Below are 17,609 nucleotides of genomic sequence, written 5' to 3'. Positions count from 1 at the left end.
GCCTTGGTTATTCATGTGTTATATGTGATGATGCCTTTGAAAACTTCTTAGAAATTTCAGGTAATCTAACGTACAAGGCAATCACTGTACTTCTAACTGGAACCACATGAGAGGAACACATCATGCCAGTCTACACTACTAGCTGCTGGTTTACTTCTGAGCACAATTCAAACTGCTTTAAAGACCCTTATGGACTGAGACTCATCCTTCGGAAGGAGCTTCTGTACCTGTCCAGTGGGGATAAAATCATATTGAGGAGAAAGGATTAAGAAGCCCCATTCTTCCTCCTCCCCATCACATGTAGGCATGGGCGAGAAGATCAGTTTGGTCCACATTTTAATGTGAATCTACCCAGTTTACACTTTCTGAAGCAATACACAAACTGAAACAAAGTTGTTGTTCAAAATTTGCATTCCTCTGAATTTTGCAATGCACTCTCCAATCAAATAATGCATTCAAAAATGGGAGTATTGGGGAAGTGTATGCATTAGAAATGTAATACTTATGCAAGCAACACCTCCAACCAATAAAGGGTGGTGTTCCATGTCTTTGATTTAGATTCCTGCAAACGACAGATCTGTGCTGGTGGCATGTGTGGTTGATTTAGCTTTCATTTTTCTACTAAAGTCCAGTCAAGTTATTGCAACACTTTTAGAAAAGTTCTTAATTGACCATCAATTCAAACAAATTTGATTGGGGGGGTGGCGGTGATAGGGGAGTAGGGACTAGTAACGTCAACAGGGGGAAATAAAATGAAAAGAATGAGACATCAGCACTGTTGTTAAGGGGCCAGGATGAAGGTACTATGTGCTGGCCATGTGTGCATATTCCAAAGAACCCAAAAGACCCCCAATGGTATGTGCTACACAGAGTGTTTCCCCTCCAGATCTCAAAAACAGCAGCAGGTTGTTTATATAGAAAGAAAGGGTGTCCACACAGACCCATGTGAAACACAATTATGAATTGCTTATTTCCCGGGGTGGGTGTGTTATATGGTTTTATGGGTGTACTATTACTTTTTTTTTTTATAGATTTACACTATGCCTTGAATGCAATAGCAGGCAAACGTTCCATACACACATTTAATATGCACTGGCTCTGTGTGGGTTGCAGTTGTTTACTAAAGATTTTCTGCCAATGTCTTGCCAGCCATTCTGGTTGGTTGGTTGGTTGGTTTCTTCCATGCATGATATAAATTTATTTCCAATAATACAATGTGGAATGAGCCTTTTGTTCTCCATATGGATTTCCCGCATCACACACTTTAGAGGTCATGGTGGAAATCCTTAATATCTAAAGTGATTACAGTTTCTCCATTTTAGTGGTGCTCCCTCTTAAGTACTGATGCAACTAAGCCTTTTCATCCAGACACTTCAATATCTCCAAGAGATAATGGTGATGATGAAGTTAATATATTTATTTTCACCCCACCTTTTCGCCTGATGGAACTCAAGGCAACTTACAGATAGAAATAAGAACTGCGTGATCCATCTGTATGACTCTCCAAGTGGGGTGACACTCAAGCTATTACAGACAGGGGCAAACGGAGTATGTAGTCCCTTCTCTTCTTCTTTAATAAGTAGAGGGAGAGCTATTAAGGAGTTAAAAATGAACTAACTTTCTCTTTTAGTCTATCACTACAAAATCACTGCTATAATAGTTCAGTCTTCCTGGAATTACTTGTTAATTAGGCTTAATTATACCATCAAACAATTACTCAAAATTTGACCTTTTCTAATAAAAGTCAGGCAACAAATCTGTGGGTGAGGCACAGAAACGGTGCTATAAACATCCAGGAGAACAATAATCATATTTTCCTTGGTGATTTTTTCCTCTCTTTTTTTTAAGCACCGTGATTAACATTCAGCTAATCCACTCTTTTTTTCTGAATTACGTTTAATCAAGTTCTGCTGAAGATACCACCATGCCTAACTCTTTCCCCCAACTACTACAGAATTGAATGTGGCAACTAAAAACATGGAATAAATAAACTGTGAAGTGCCCGGGTATAATCCTGATCCAGCTCATGACTGCTGAATTCCACAGATCTCGGATAACACTCTGAACAAGAAGTTCTGCAGCAAGGGAGCCATCGCTCCAAAGACCTACTCTTCTGAAAGACTATCCACTGTTATCCATCATTCCACTCCCCACAAATGACATGACATAGTTTTGCTCTGACAGATGCTTCAATGGTGGTGGTGGCCACCAGTGGCTGGAAGCAATAAGTTTCCTCCCACTCCCCTGAAATACCCTCTCCCACTTTTATGAATGGGTATGGGAAATTGCAATGAAGAATTTTGGGTTGATCCCACTGTGACCCTCACATTCATTCTTCCACTCCTCCCAGTTGTCCACTCAGATTGTTAGAGTGTCAGATCGAAGACAATAAGCACCTCAGGGCAGGACTTGTTTTCTTGATACTATTACTTAAAACACCACTGATGACATTTCATGACCATCATCATATTAGAGCAGGGGTAGGCAACCTAAGGCCCGGGGGCCGAATGCAGCCCAATCGTCTCCTAAATCCAGCCCGCGGACGGTCTGGGAATCAGCATGTTTTTACATGAGTAGAATGTGTCCTTTTATTTTAAATGCATCTCTGGGATATTTGTGGGGCCTGCCTGGTTTTTTTACATGAGTAGAATGTGTGCTTTTATTTAAAATGCATCTCTGGGTTATTTGTGGGGCACAGGAATTCGTTCATATTTTTTTTTCAAAATATAGTCTGGCCCACCACATGGTCTGAGGGACGATGGACTGGCCCACAGCTGAAAAAGGTTGCTGACCCCTGTATTAGAGCATTGTAACATTGGACTATGGCAAGGGAGACACCGGTCTAAATTCTCATGAAACATATTGGATGATCTTAGCTCAGTTATTCTCTTCCAGCCTAAACTATCCCACAGGGTTGTTGAAAGGTGGAAGGGCCAGAGTGTGGCACACGGAGCTCCATAGCAAGGACAGGTCCTAAATCAGTAAATGCTAGTGCACCTCTTATGTGTGTACCTCTTTTTTGATGGGTGCCACTGATAGTGTGACGAACTGTTCTTGGATGCTCTCCTGTAAGCAAATCTCTTCAGCTGGGCCACAATGCACTGGAGTGGGGGGGTGAGGGTATCTTGCTGGAATATAAAAAGACCATTATAATACAGTCATACCTCGGGATGAATAGGCTTCGGGTTAGGCAAATTCGGGTTGCACTCCGCAGCGACCCGGAAGTAAGGAGCGCGTCAAAATAACATCATGTGCATGCACAGATGCATGGACACCGGTTACGTTCGCTTTGGGATGCGAACAGGGCTCCAGAACGGATCCCGTCCGCATCCCGAGGTACCACTGTACACTTGAACATTCTGTTCAGTTTGTTACTTGCTATTAGCAAAAACAAAACAAAACACTGAAATAAAATCTGAAGGAAAAGCACACACCTCAATTCCTCGTTTCAAATTCAGCTTCTCATTACATGACTAAAACACAAGCACAATTATTATTTTTTACTAGGGTTCTTTGGGCACTGAAATTCATGACTTTTAACATCTGACATTATAATGATTCATCTATGAGGATATGCTGTGTATCACTTAGATACTCATAGAGAGAAAGGATGTGAAATGCTGTATAATGAATGGCAAAGACTTGAACTGTAAATTGAAAATATGGCAGATTTTAAAAATTGTGAATTTTTCACTACCAGCAGGGTAGCCATTAAAAACTCTGGATGCACACAATAACATGTAAGGACCTATCCTCCCTTTCCTTCGACCCAGCCTCCAGTCTCCAACTCAGGCAATTTTTCCACATTCATTCCGCTTAGAAGTCACTTTGGCAAGTAATCTGTATATCAATTAATTAATTGATTGATTATAATCCCACAGAGTGATGGGAAGGCAATTTCCACCCCAAAAAACAAGCCTGAAATAGATCCAGAAAATTTGTCTCATCCAAGAGTATCTAAAGCTGGCTGATAACCACTTACTCAAGGACCTCTACAATTGGCCACTGGCCAATAATTGTTCATATCATTGAGTCGAAGTCAGGTTTCTTCAGGTGCAGTTTCTATCATGGCTTCCTTTAAGGGAGTTAAGACCACTAGCTCTCTCAGTACCATATTTACCTCCTCCTGGACCCAGGTAGCTGCTTCCTCCCTGCTAAATGTGATAAGCGAAGAGAGGCAAGAAGCAAGCAAACAGGTGGTTGGCTGGACCTGGCCCAGGATTTTGTCTCACAGACCTTAAGGGTTTAACGATTAAAAATCATTCACAAAATAGGATCAGAAGATGCCGCAACTGACTGATCCGTGTCAACAATTTTTTTCCAAGCCATGGCAGCTTTAAGCAATTTTATCCTCAAAATGCCTAGCAAACATCTTGCGATATACTGCGGTGGATTATTTACATCTCCCACCAAGGCCACAAACCACATGGAAAAGCTTTTGGAAGGCCCTGCAAAGTTGCAATGTTGGTGGTGAATTATTATTATTGTTATTGGTATTGTTAATTCATTTTTCCCCAAGTGGCTTCTAAGTGGTTTACAAGCATAAAATTGATTATTTAAAAAATGTAGCCGCACATAATTAAAAAACACAATAAAACAATTTCATCGTCAAAATAAACACCCGGAACTGAAAGGTACGATAAACAAGCCCATTAAAACAACATAATGAAGAGGTTCACATTAGGGAATCAAGGGAATGCTTGACTAAACAGGTGTGTCTTTAAGAGCTGGAAGAATGCCAGTACTGATGGGGCCTCTTGTATTTCCGGGGGGGGGCGGCATTCTGCAACACTGGTTTCACCTGAGAAAGTGCCCACCTCCATGTTACCATGGCAGAGTTAACCAGGTTCCATGTGTTGATCTTAACAGCCTTACTGGGCTGTGGAGGAGAAGGTGGTATTTCAGGAAACCTGGCCTAGAGTTGTTTAGGGCTTTATATGCAGGTAGCAGGGCCTTAAATCTGGTTTGGTGGTTGAAAGGCAGCCAGTGCAGATCCCTTATCACTAGTGTGAGACAATAAGGGGCACACCACACAACCCAGACTCCAGCATTCTGGACCAGCTGTAAGGGCAGCCCCACGCAAAGTGCATTGCAATAGCCTTAACGTGAGGTTACCAAAGCATGTATCATAGCAACCATATTCTCTCAGATCAGGAAGGGGTATAGTTGATGCATCGGCTAAAGCTGGTGATAGGCACTTTGTGCCATGATGGCTACATGCAAAATCATTTCTTCAGCACCATATCCGACATAGTGCAGACTTGATTATTAGTTATCACCTCCGTTTGGTCACACTTAACATAGACAACAAGGTACAGATGGATCTGGCGTTGGTTGAGAAAGGAGGGGAAACGAATAGGTACAAGGTTGGGGGGGGTACTGGGAAGGGGGGGAATATCAGCTGAACAAATGCCACCTATTCTTCCTAAAAAGAGAGAACTTACAAAAGAGTGAAGGCAGTGTGAGTTTGCTGCATTTTGGGGCTTCACCATCCAGATCCCCAAGCCCTGGGATTGGAGAATGTTGGGTGAGATTCATGTGCTGAAACTCTGAATAAGCAGAATCCATCTCCCCTCCCCTTTCCACCACACACTTGCATACTCCTAATATGGTGTTTAATTAGGGTGGCAGTGAATCTGCCTGTAAGAAATTTGTTCTGTTTTTCATAATGCTCCACCCAATTCATAGGAAGTGGCCACACCAGAGATTTGATACAGGACTCAGCTAGATTGGTAAAGAAAAAGTGCTTTATATGTGTTGTATATGCGATATCACACTATGACACCTGATGGCGCTGTGAAGTCCCGTCTATCCCTACTGGATTTCCCTGTATGAGTTTACAATGCGTTTAACTGAATCGCTTCTTTGACGTGTCTAGATCCATCCACAGTCAATGTACAGATGAGATCTTTCATTGCTTTCTGAGTCATCATGTGAAGAGCTAAGGAAGTCTGTTTAACAGATGTACAACTCCATTCTCTGGAAAAATTCTTCACAAAGCAGCTTACAAAATACACATGAAAATACAACCAATAAAACAGAACTTAAAAGCACTTTTTAATATTATATATATTAACCAAACCATAATAATTATATCTGCAGTTTGATTTACATCAGCCACTAAAGGAAACAGAAAAGAGATGAGTTCTTCATTGCCGCATTTGAAACTGTCAAAGGATAAGGCTTCCCTAATCTCAAATGGGACTGGATACCACAGGTGTGGGGCCACTACTTATAAGGCCCTTTTCCAAGTGCCTGCTAGCATGATGGCCTTCACAGGTAGGTATTTAAGCAGGGCCTCAATTGTACATATATGGGCTTTCTGTCTGAGACACCAGTCCATCATCAAATAATGATGAGGATATCATTACATGTATATTTTATTAATAATAATAAAGTTTTTTGACATTTTATTTATTATATTCTGCCCTTCCTCTCGCAAGAACCCAGGGCAGCTAGCAATAAAGTTACAGCATTAAAATCAGAGTACAAAGTATGGCAAACGAATCACCATTTAATTCTACCAACAAAAATATAAGCATAAATACAAATACAAATTATGTCATTCATATTATGCTCCAAAGGTCTGTTACAACAAATAGATTTTGAGTTGCCATCTGGATGCATATAATGTGGGGAAATAATCTGACCTCAGTAAAAAGGGAGTTCCATAACTGGGGTGCCACCACTGAAAAGGCCCCGTCTTGTGTGGTGACACTCCATGCAAGGCTGGCTCAAGCCATTTTGGCACCTGAGGCGAACCACAAAATGGTGTAGCCGCCCCCATGCTCAAGTGGGGAAGAAGTGGTGCGTAAAGATCTATATCAGGAACAAGGGGGGATAAAGATCTGCATCAAAACAAAGGTGGTAGTGGAAACCAGCAGCGCCTCCTATTTACCAAGGGGCCACTGTAGAGGTGGCATTGGGGTACGACTGCCAAGGAGGAGATCAATCCAGCCCCCAAGGAAGTCACCACAGCTGCAGTGGAAGGTGATGCATTCCTTGGAGGATGGATCTGCTGCTCCTGTGGATCCTGCCACCTGAGGCAGTTGCCTCACCTTGCTTCATGGGTGGGCCGGCCCTGAACTCCAGGGCACATTCACCAAAGACACCACAAGCAGGGCCTCTCCTATGGTGACATCTCTGGGCCTCCACATGTTCCTCCGACAATTGGTTTATCACATCTGAACTGGCTCTGTCGATCATGCTCAGATCCTATGCAGGTTTTGGAAACAACTGAATGGCTTTGGTATCGGCCAACACATGCCTTCTTTTCCTGATGTCCGTAGCCATTCGCTGAACATCAAAGGGTCAAATTCAAAGGGACTTTTTGTTTGTTTTCCTTTCCCGTACAGCTTTCTTCTCTCGTGTGATTATGAAAGAGGCTGGCACAACACATGTGACTCCTACGCGAGGCGTCCTCAGCAAGCGGGGCTGCTAGGAGAAGATTTAGGAGCAAAAGCACACGTGCACACACACAAATGGTTAAAATTATGCAGGTTCTGTTTTGTGAATTGAGGAAGGAGAAGCCAGTGTACCGAATGCAACAACAACGGCTCTAAGCTGACATCAAAGCAAAATCGGGGAAGGGGGGAGACGGCTGAAATGACAGCAGCAGCTGCAGCAGCTGCCTCTAAATTAGGCTGTGTTTCAAAGTCTACACTCAACTGCTAAGCAGTATGAAGACCCAGGAGGAAGGCTGCCCAAGAAAAAGAGTTTGCTTTCCAGCCTAACACATCAAAGTAACACATGCTAAGAAGAGCAATAAATGCATATGGCATACAGTCACTTGCTGCCTAATTGCATTGGGCTTATGAAGCCCAGAGAAAAAAAAAGAAGGGAGGGGGGATACCTTCCACTGATTTCTAGTTTTCTAGAGGATTTGAGTCCCCCCCCCCATGCAAAATGCTGACACAAATTGGGAGCAGATTAGATTCTGCCATTGCGAGGCAGCATCCCATAATTTCAAAAGATGGAGATTTCCACCTCCCCCACCCCCCACCCTGACAGTAGGACACCTGTGAAATACAAAGTTCATAATTATAGGCTATAAAAACCAGCAGATCATGCAGGTGGAAAAAAATATTATTATAATTTAGGAAAAGCTTGATCTTCAGCATTCAGATAGAGCTCCTTTTCTGAAATAAAAATTTAAAAAAATGGACAGCTTTGATGTTATCCAGTGTGAAAAGACTGTCGCTATCTATTTAATTCAATACCTGCCTAATGATATTTGTTTTCATTAGAAATCAGAAGTGATTAATTAGCACTAGGAGTTTTAAAAGCAGAATTTATTTCTGGCCTTGTGACCCTTTTTTGTTATTGTGCTTGTAACACATTCAATGTGATGTGCAAAGGAAAACACATCAAATCATTTGAATGGTGAGGATAGAAAAGTTTGTCTCTTTTTATTCCTTATATTGTACACACAGTCCTGACTATACCTTTCCCCCCCAAAAAACTACATTAATCATGTGTGAACTATGTTAATTTACAGTTGCTTGAGAATATGTTAATTGTTATTCCTGTAAGGCTGCTAATTAATGAGAATACTGCTTTCAAGCATTTTAGCAACAAGCATCAAATGTATGAAACAAAGTCTTCAAGAAAGATCCGTAACACCGACAGAATCTACCAGCCTGTTTGTTTAGCTTTAAATGAAGACTTGAATGAACAGAGGGTTAAAGTTGCAAAGAAGCAAACATTCATCTATAATGCACTCTGGTAACTTATGCATTAGGGGAAACAATTCCAGCAGAAATGATGCACTGTGCCTGCCACAATGACAATATTACACATGAAATAATATTGGTTTTTATGCTTATGGATTCCTATCAGTTTAAATGAATCCGTTCAAGGGCATCAGCATCAAATATAGAGTGTGTTCCAGCATAGTTCTCATCATGAAAACGACCAGAAATAGTCAAAAACAAGAGCAAAACAAAAACAAGACGTATAATGCTTTCAAAAAAGGGGGGAAAGGCAAATGAAAATTGTTAATAGATTGCTTTCAATGATGTGTTTCCGAGTACTGGCTTTTACATCAGAAAATGAAATATGCTAGAAAATATTACCTTGTTTCCCCTTTATAGATGAAAGATGTCATCATGCCCATCTAACAGTTTGCTATGGGAACAGGCTCTCCAATGTAAAATCTGGGCATAACCAGGAGCTCTGCATGAGCACAGCAGAGCAAATATGGGGCTCTGAATAGGGTGAAAAGAAACGGAAGTTTTAAAAATGGCAACTTTTACAACCAGTGTGTATACAATCATTTGAGCATGGGTTGCCCTGCCAAATAGTAAGGAGAATATCACCAGGCTTCTGAATCCCCAGACTTTGGGACAGGGTGTGAACGATTTGCAAAACTCTTCTCGCCACTTGGCAGGGTTGCTGCAGGCACCACAAGTACACTGTGGTAGGTTCTGACTTGGTAAATGACTGTATGCTATGTTACTCTAGGAACTGAAGTCCGGTAATTAGATTTTAAGAAAACAGCACTTGCGTAATTGTCTGTTTGCTTTGGCTCCCATCCCTTCCCAACTCTAGGAATCGGAACAGTTTATATATATATATATAGACAATGTACACAAACAAAAAATCAGACTAAACAGAACATTTGCAGCAACATCACTGCCAATTAAAAGTTTGACCATGAGAACCTAATATAGTTGCCAGTTGTATCTGAATCACAGAATCAGAGTGGGAAGGGAGAGCTAGTCCTACAAAGCTTTTTAAACAAGGCTAGGCTTATCTGCTAAGTGGCCATCACAGGTAGCAATTTTCTGCCCTCCGTTGCCTAGGCTCAAATGAGTTCAAATTGTGAGCAGACGCATTTTGGCTTTTTTTGCTTCATGTGCAAAAATGCATGAGTTCCAGCCACTGTCATTTCCATGCTATATGGACTTGGCTACTAATTGAGAGGATGCTCTCAAAAGACTTTTAAAAGATCACCTCAACATGTAAGTGAAGCATTCTTTAAAGGCATGGGAGCCAGTGACATACTCGCCAATACACTGCTTGATTCCAATTTCCACCGGTCCCAGACAGCATGGCCAGTGATCAGGGATGATGGGAGTTGTAGCATCTAGAAGCCTTGTGTTGGCTACCAGTGCTTTAAGATATATTCAGGCAAAGGATGCCTCAAAAATGGGGATTCCGTAAGTCCCTACACCACTCCTAAACCTCATCCAGAGCAGAGCAGATTTAGGAGAATGCAAGAGGATGAGAAATTGTTAAAATCTGCCTCCTTCTCATTTCATTTCATTTTCATTGAATTTATATACCTCCCTATACCCAGAGGTCTCAGGGCAGTTTACAAAAATAAATAAATCACAATATATAAAATCAAAATAAAAACAATAATCCAATGACACGCCCCGCCCCCCCCCAAATAGCCACATTTTAAAAGATATATGATTTTGATCAGGTCAGCCTAGTTAAAAAGGAACATTTTCGCCTGGCACCTAAAGGTGTATCATTCATTTCATTTCATTTATTGAATTTATATACCGCCCTATTCCCGGAGCTCTCAGGGCGGTTTACACACACAAAAATCACAATATAAAAAATAAAAATAAAAACAATAATCCAAACCTTCTCTCCTTCCACTGATGGAAGCCTCAGCATCAGCTGAGCAACATCATTGGATACAACTCAGCCTAGTCTTCAAACACAGCCTGCATATTCATATCCCCAAATAGTTATGTTTAAGTGGTTCTAAGAACTGGTTTGGTACCCTAAATAATGCAGGGAAAGTAGAATGCAGGGCGCAGCAACCTCATGGAGCAAAAATAAAGAAACAGAATGAGTTGTGTCAGCTCATCCCATCATATCACAGCTTGATGCAGTGCAGGGATGGATATTCACATGTGTACAGAAGTGGATTGCTACAAAGCACATGCAAATTTGAAGCTAGGAGACACTTGTTCCTATGAAGTCAATGCGAATTATCTCTCCCTGGCACTCCTTCACGGTTTTTGCTTGGTTTAGCTTTCATTTCCCCCCAAACGTATTTAAAACGTTTAGTATTGTTTATGCCCACATGAATGCTTGAATATATATTGGTTTTATTTAAATAAGTTAGTGAGGGGTCAGTTAGCTTAGAACAGCAACCTGTTTGGGGGGGGGAAATCAAATTAAACAGCAAAACAGTTGCTTGGGAGTTTTGGTCAGAAAAATTAACATTTTAAGGACAACTCTGGATAAAGTCCATTAGGACAAACGGCTGATTGATGTAATTCCCAACCTTCTGCCCCTTCATCCCACACTTAAAACTTTGTGCCTTATTTCACACTATTTCACACTATGTCCTGTATCTGGAATGCCTCCTCTATCCATCTGTTCTGTCCAAACAATTTCTCTTCCTACTGAACAGGTACTCAAAGTGTTGATATTCCTGCACCAAATCTTTCCCTTCCTCTCTTCACTTTTGCCCTGTCCATGTTGCTTGTGTCCTGCACCTTCTTTCTTGAAATCTCATTCATTACATAAAATTATCTGATTTCATTCCTTAGCCTTCTGGGGCGAGCCATGCTAACTCTGCGCCCAATACAGTGCCTAGCACACTGCTGCTTCTGAATAAATGTTTAATGAGAAAAGGAAGGAAAGAGGATGCTTCATAGGAAAGATATTCCTAAAATAGTGTGGAGGTCAGATTTTTAGCTGATACGACTCAGCAGAATCCCAATAGCTTCCATACAGTTAGAATGATTTAAGCTAAATCATCAAGCCCACACACAGTACAAGAGCTGATATTACCTAAATGCCTACAGCTCCATAAAATTAAAACTGTATTATTATACTAATGTAATAACATGAATAAAAAATGAATCTGATCTAATGAAGCATGGTTAAAAAACAAAGTATTAATCTATTTGTTGCTTGTACTGCCTTCTTTTCAAGTTTTCAAGTTCAGAAAATAAAACAATTTGGGTTCCATGCTGTTTTACAGTAAGTTTCAGCCCTCTGAGATTTTCACTAACAACTTATAAATGTCCTGAACCCAGAAATTTGCAACAGGGAGTTCTTGTGCTTCCTTAACCATTCCAAGGCCTAACATCACCAGTGTAATTAAGTTTGGTTTTCTTCAATTTTTTCCCCTGCTGTTAGAAATAAAATGTGTTGTTCAGCTTTCCAATATACAACGAAAACTATATGAATACTAATCTATTTTAACCTCGGTGGAATAGTGAGGGGAAAAGATTGACTTTGATTTTATTAATTGTTTTCTCAAATAAAACAGTTAATGAAGGAGCTGAAGATGCTGCCTTTCGCATTTGTACCAAGAATTTCAAATAAAAAATCCCATTTTCATTACCGAAGAAAAGAATAGCAATTGATTCTGCCAGTGTTTAATTTGAAGCGCCTACTGTGTGTCCAAAATATTAATTTTTTTAATCTTATCATTAGAAAGAAGGGAAAGCAAGGAAAATGGGAAAATTCATCCCCTTCTCTGACTGGATTCACTAAAGTTCTTCTCAACTGTACTTCTTGTCATTGTCAGCATTATGTGCTACGAAACTGATAAGATAAATCCATGCGTGGTCTCTTCACCTGTGGTCAATACTAGCATCAATGAAGCTCCACCAAAGCCTAATTTTAAACTAACTCCATGGTACAGCACTTGCTCTGCGTGAAGGAGGTCCCAGCTGCAATCACCAGCACGTCTCCTCAGAACATCCTCTGTCTAAACCCTAGAGAGCCTCTTCCAGTCAGCATAGCCAATACTGGGCTAGAATGGTCTGACTCAGCTTCTTATGTTTCTATGATTCACTTTTGGAGCCTTCTTCAAGGTAGCAAGAATTATGAAATCAACGTTAGAACTGCAAGATCTCCCAGGATTTGACTTCATGTGCAGGGCTGGATTGAGGTTTGATGAGGCCCTAAGCTACTGCAGGTAATGGGGCCCTGTATACGTCCATCTGTCCTTTGTCAACAACAAACTGTCGCTGTTTTTTGTGTTGAATATATGCTATATGGTAATTTATAGCATATTTGCACATAACAGTAGCTCTGTTTTATCAAAGTAATTGTTGAACTGAAATACAATTCAGAAGAAGTATATTAATAGTGAAATACAATTCAGAAGAAGTATATTAATAGTGAAATAATGATTAAGCTCTAACTTAAATTTTTGGAAATGTACATCCAGGGTTTTTTTCCTTTAATTTTTTTGGGGGGCCCTAAGAGAGTAGGGCCCTAAGCTATAGCTTGTTTAGCTTATACGTAAATCCGGCACTGTTCATGCGCATGTTGCAGAACGACCTACATTACAATTTTGTACACAAGCATTCTTACATATGAGCGGCGCAATATGGAAAGAAAGAAGTCTATCTAGGGTTGTGGTTAGATGACACTTTATTCCATCTTCATGATGTTTCCTTACCTGTTTGTTTTTGCATTTCATGTGCTCTTTCACAGGACCTAAGAGCCACTTCTGAGTCTAGCACTTTACTACTCTTTTCTGCATTGTTTCCTGAGAGGGGGGATTTTTGTAACCCTTGTTAACTTGGAAAATCACAGGAGTTTTGTGTTGATAAAATTTGGGCTCATACCCTGGCATACAGCTCTTTCCTGCCAACTAAAATTAAAAAAAAAAACAAAAAAACGTGGCAGTATATTGATCAAAAAGCCACAATTCCAAAACACAACAATCTACTGCAGTATGAAAGGAACATTGGAAAGTGGGGCAGTACCGCTAGCACTGTAATTAGTAAAATTAAAACAATAAGTCCCACGTCAAAATGCAACCTAGAATTGATTTCTTGTTCTCCATATTAATATATTGAAACTTACAGCACAATCCTAAGCATGCCTACTCAGACATAAGTGTCATTGAGTTCAATGAAGCTTATTCAGAAGTATGAGTCTGTAGGATTACAGCCTAAGGGTAGCTTTGGGTAGCATATCTAATTATAATGACCGTTGGCGATAGGTAACTTCAAAGCAGTGCAGAAGTTATGTGCAACACTCCCTTCAATGGGCAAAAAGACCTGTTCATTTTTCTTCAGCAAACAAATTCAACCATCGCAAATGGAGAGAAAATGACAGTTTCCGTTGGCATGCAGCATTTCAATAAAATGCTGTATGAATACCATGGACATAACCACGGGTGGGGGGCAGGAAGGCAGCTGCCCCTCCCCCAAATCAAGTAAATAAATAAAAATATTTAACTAACTGACCAACTGTGTTGCAGATAACTTACCGTATTTTTCGCTCTATAACACGCACCCGACCATAACACGCACGTAGTTTTTAGAGGAGGAAAATCCGTAGGCATGCCACCCGTAGGCATTCCCTCCATAACACGCACAGACATTTCCCCTTACTTTCTAGGAGGAAAAAAGTGAGTGTTATGGTGCAAAAAATACGGTAGTTCTGGCCTCCCCCCTAACTTAAAGTCTGCCCCCCCCAAAAAAAAAAATCCTGGATGTTTTTAGATGGCATCCACATAATATCAGAGGAGCCATCATCTGGATTTCAAGTGACAGAGATTTTAAAAGCTGTGGTGCCACCATGGAAAAGATACCCGATATACAACTCCTAGTAGTATGATGTTAAGAAGGGTCTCCACAGCCAAGCTTAATTCCCAGGCAGGACTACACAGAATTAGGCACTCCTTCAACTGTTTAGGTCCCAAGTCACTCGGGGTCACCTATAAAACCTGCAATTGTCACTCTATCCAATACAGTAAATTGGCTGGGACAGTAAGAAAGATGTTCACAGTGGCAGCAGTGAAGTTCACAGAAGGGAAACAGCACTTCCAAGTGGTGGCCATTTCCAGGTGGGTTTCAGTTACATACCTGCTAATTCAGGTTGCACAGTCATGGTTGATTGGGAAGTCTTGTGCAACAAACCCACTTCCCCGAAAGATTGTATAATGAGGAATGTGAAGGGGAAACAAGTGCTTTGGTGTGATGACATCTAACCTCCCTGGAAATTAATCTGAACAAATGCTTATTAAATAGCCAACATCATCTGATCTCCCCACAAACAAAACAGGATGAATGCTCAAAAAACAGGTTGTCTGGGAGCACCCTGTGTGTGCTGTTCCGCTCCCCCTGCTTCCCTTTCAAAGGCTACAGTGTTTGCCATAATGAGAGGGTAGGGAAAGCCAAGGTGGAGGTCTGTTGTTGAAAAGTAGGGTGTAAATATTTCTTAATCAACCAAAGAATTAATTGTAAAAAGGGGTAATGAAGCTACTTGGAGAAGCAGGTGTTCACCATGACCTGGGCATAGGTGGTGTTTTAAGGAAACAGTTTGTTGGGTCTGACTTTTGGTTTACCAAAGACTTCTCCTCAGACAAAGAAATGACCCTCCAAATCATTGCAATAATTCTAATTCTATCTTATCATCAATAATAATGTGGCACGATAGCAAAAGGCAAAATATGTATATAATCTGAAGGGAAACCAAAGTATAATACAGCGCCGTGGAAAGAATAAAGACTGGTCTTTTTAATGTCTTACTAATAGATTTAGAGACGTCCTTGTTTGCGTGGTAGTGTTTATTGTAAAAGAAATATGTGGACCTTAAAAACAAGCATTTAAGAGCCAGCCCAGTCAGTGGGCTGGACTAGGACTAGGGAGAAGACTTCAGATCCCCACATAACTGTAAGCGTTACAGTGTAAAGCATTCTGTGTGGCCTCGAGCAGTCACTATTTCTCAGCTATACCTTACAGGCTTGTTGTGGTAATATAGTAGAGAGGAACAGCTGTGAATGCAACTCTGAGATCCATGGAAGAACAATGAAGTACAAATACATATTTTATTGTACTTAAATGCATGTGTCTTCATAAATTACAGTCCACTTCACAGATGATGAAGTATAACAGCAGCAAGCAGAAAAGGAACACTGTTTACATCTGAAAAAAAATAGTCTCAATGCAATCTTCATTCTTCAGTAATACACCTTTCCCTACCCCTTCTGTCCATGGTGGGGTTTTTTGTGAGCGAGGAATCCATAGCCTCTGCTAAGTCTTTGATTCACACAATTGATCCACCACATAATGTTCTATCTATCAACTCAAAATATTTTTTGTTGAAGACAGCAACTTCCAGGTCTTCGATGAAATGGCTAAGAAGTTTTACAAACTTAGCCATAACTTTGGACTCAGCCACACAGCTGCAAATAAAACGTTTTAAATGTGTTACAAAGTGCAGTATACAAATGTGACGCTAGGTGGCAACAGTGAGCTATGCAAAATTCAATGTATTTTTCAAAATGTTTTTTAAAAAGCATTTTCATAGTGTTTTTTAAATGTGTGTAGATTCCACCTTTGTTGGTTTTCCTCTTCCAGCTCATCGCTTGGCTGCAGCTTATGAACCTTATAGTATATTGCAAGTGATGCCTGGTGGCAAGGAGGTGGATGCAGAAATAAATTACTCTCCTGAATAAGGTGGCATTTTAGCTGTCATCTGTGTAAAATAACTTGGATATCCAGGAAATTGATGGATTACATGGAATAGGAAAGGAATCACGCAGAAAGGAAAGACAAGCATAAACAAAAAGAAGGATGAGAAACAACAGAAATGAGAGAAGTACCAGCAGCTGCACATATCTGCTTCAGGTAGGAGACTGTATCGAACCAGCCCTGATTCTCCATCAGACCTAGGTTTTCCACCCTAGGAAGATATGGGCTTAACCTTTAATTTTCCTCTAAATAAATGTTAACAGCATTTGCTCAAATTCACCCTTGATATGGCTCTGTCTCCTTTCTTTCCTGTTGTCTCCCTGCTGTTTCCTTCCACATCCAACATCAAAATTTAGATAGTATCCCATCTACCAACCATACACCCCAGTAGTGCCAGAAAGATATGTTATGCTTGAACAGAAATAAAAAATATTTTCTTTTCTCTGTGGATAATATTTCAGACACACAGTGAATCCACAAAAGATGCTACTTTTGGACCCACAAAAGATGCTACTTTTCTTTATGGGGTCCCCATCCAACCCCCACCTGTTTTGCCATCACAAAATTTATTGGTGTTTCATGCATACTTTTCTCCCAGTTGCTTTATGCTGCCATTAGAGGGCAGAAAAGAGTAAGTGTGTAGGCAGAAAATGCACATCCAAACCTATAATCTGCAAAGAAAAGAAGCGATGAGATTTAGATAACAAAAAGAGAGAGAGAGAGGAAAGGACATTGTTTTAAATGAGTCATCAGAGATAATGTGCTGAACTACGAATAATGAATCTTGCACACTAAAACATTTCACATCTCCGTACAGCTGCCATCTTTTGGAAGGAAGATGAGAAGTTTGCTGCTGGCATTGGCAAAACAACACTAGGTCAATAACTCCTTTATCTAACAGCAGCAAAAAGAGACGAAAAAATTTCTATGATACTCTTGTTATAAGAGAAAATAGATGTCAATTTTTACCTTTGTATGCACAATCTATTTGTTTAATTGCATTAGGAATGTGAAATCTGAAAAGGCAGGTCTCCATTGTAGTCATAGAAAAAAGGTTGCTGCTTCGTTTTTTTAATGTGTTGGGGTTTTGTTGCACTGAGAGGTTAAAACATAAAGATCATTCTGAAAACGACAATTGATGCAGTTCACAGAATGTTTATATACCTGGCATCTCTTGTACTTCCTGAAAGGGCA

The 17,609-nt window shown here is 40.4% G+C and overlaps 1 protein-coding gene across 9 annotated transcripts in view; it reads right to left on the bottom strand.

The window, feature by feature from the left end:
* LOC308478505 (uncharacterized protein) overlaps positions 1–17,609 on the bottom strand; it is a 245,303-nt gene that overhangs the window by 41,326 nt on the left and 186,368 nt on the right. For 6 of the 9 annotated variants that reach the window (XR_013987066.1, XR_013987067.1, XR_013987069.1 and 3 more), the window contains one exon: positions 9,075–9,206. The exons of 2 other annotated variants lie outside the window; for them this stretch is intronic. Coding sequence is in view for 1 of the 7 variants with exons in the window: in XM_081008365.1 (XP_080864491.1) it covers positions 9,087–9,206 (120 nt within the window). In the remaining 6 variants the exon portion in view is untranslated. Of the gene's footprint in view, positions 1–3,012; positions 3,115–9,074; positions 9,207–17,609 lie in introns of those variants that run through there. One more of the 9 variants, XR_013987072.1, reaches the window with a different exon arrangement.

Source organism: Podarcis pityusensis, assembly GCF_964106645.2.
Source record: "Podarcis pityusensis genome assembly, chromosome: 5".
NCBI classification, from domain to species: domain Eukaryota; kingdom Metazoa; phylum Chordata; class Lepidosauria; order Squamata; family Lacertidae; genus Podarcis; species Podarcis pityusensis.
The sequence above is the reverse complement of the archived record's forward strand: the minus strand, read 5'-3'. Positions and strand labels throughout refer to the sequence as shown.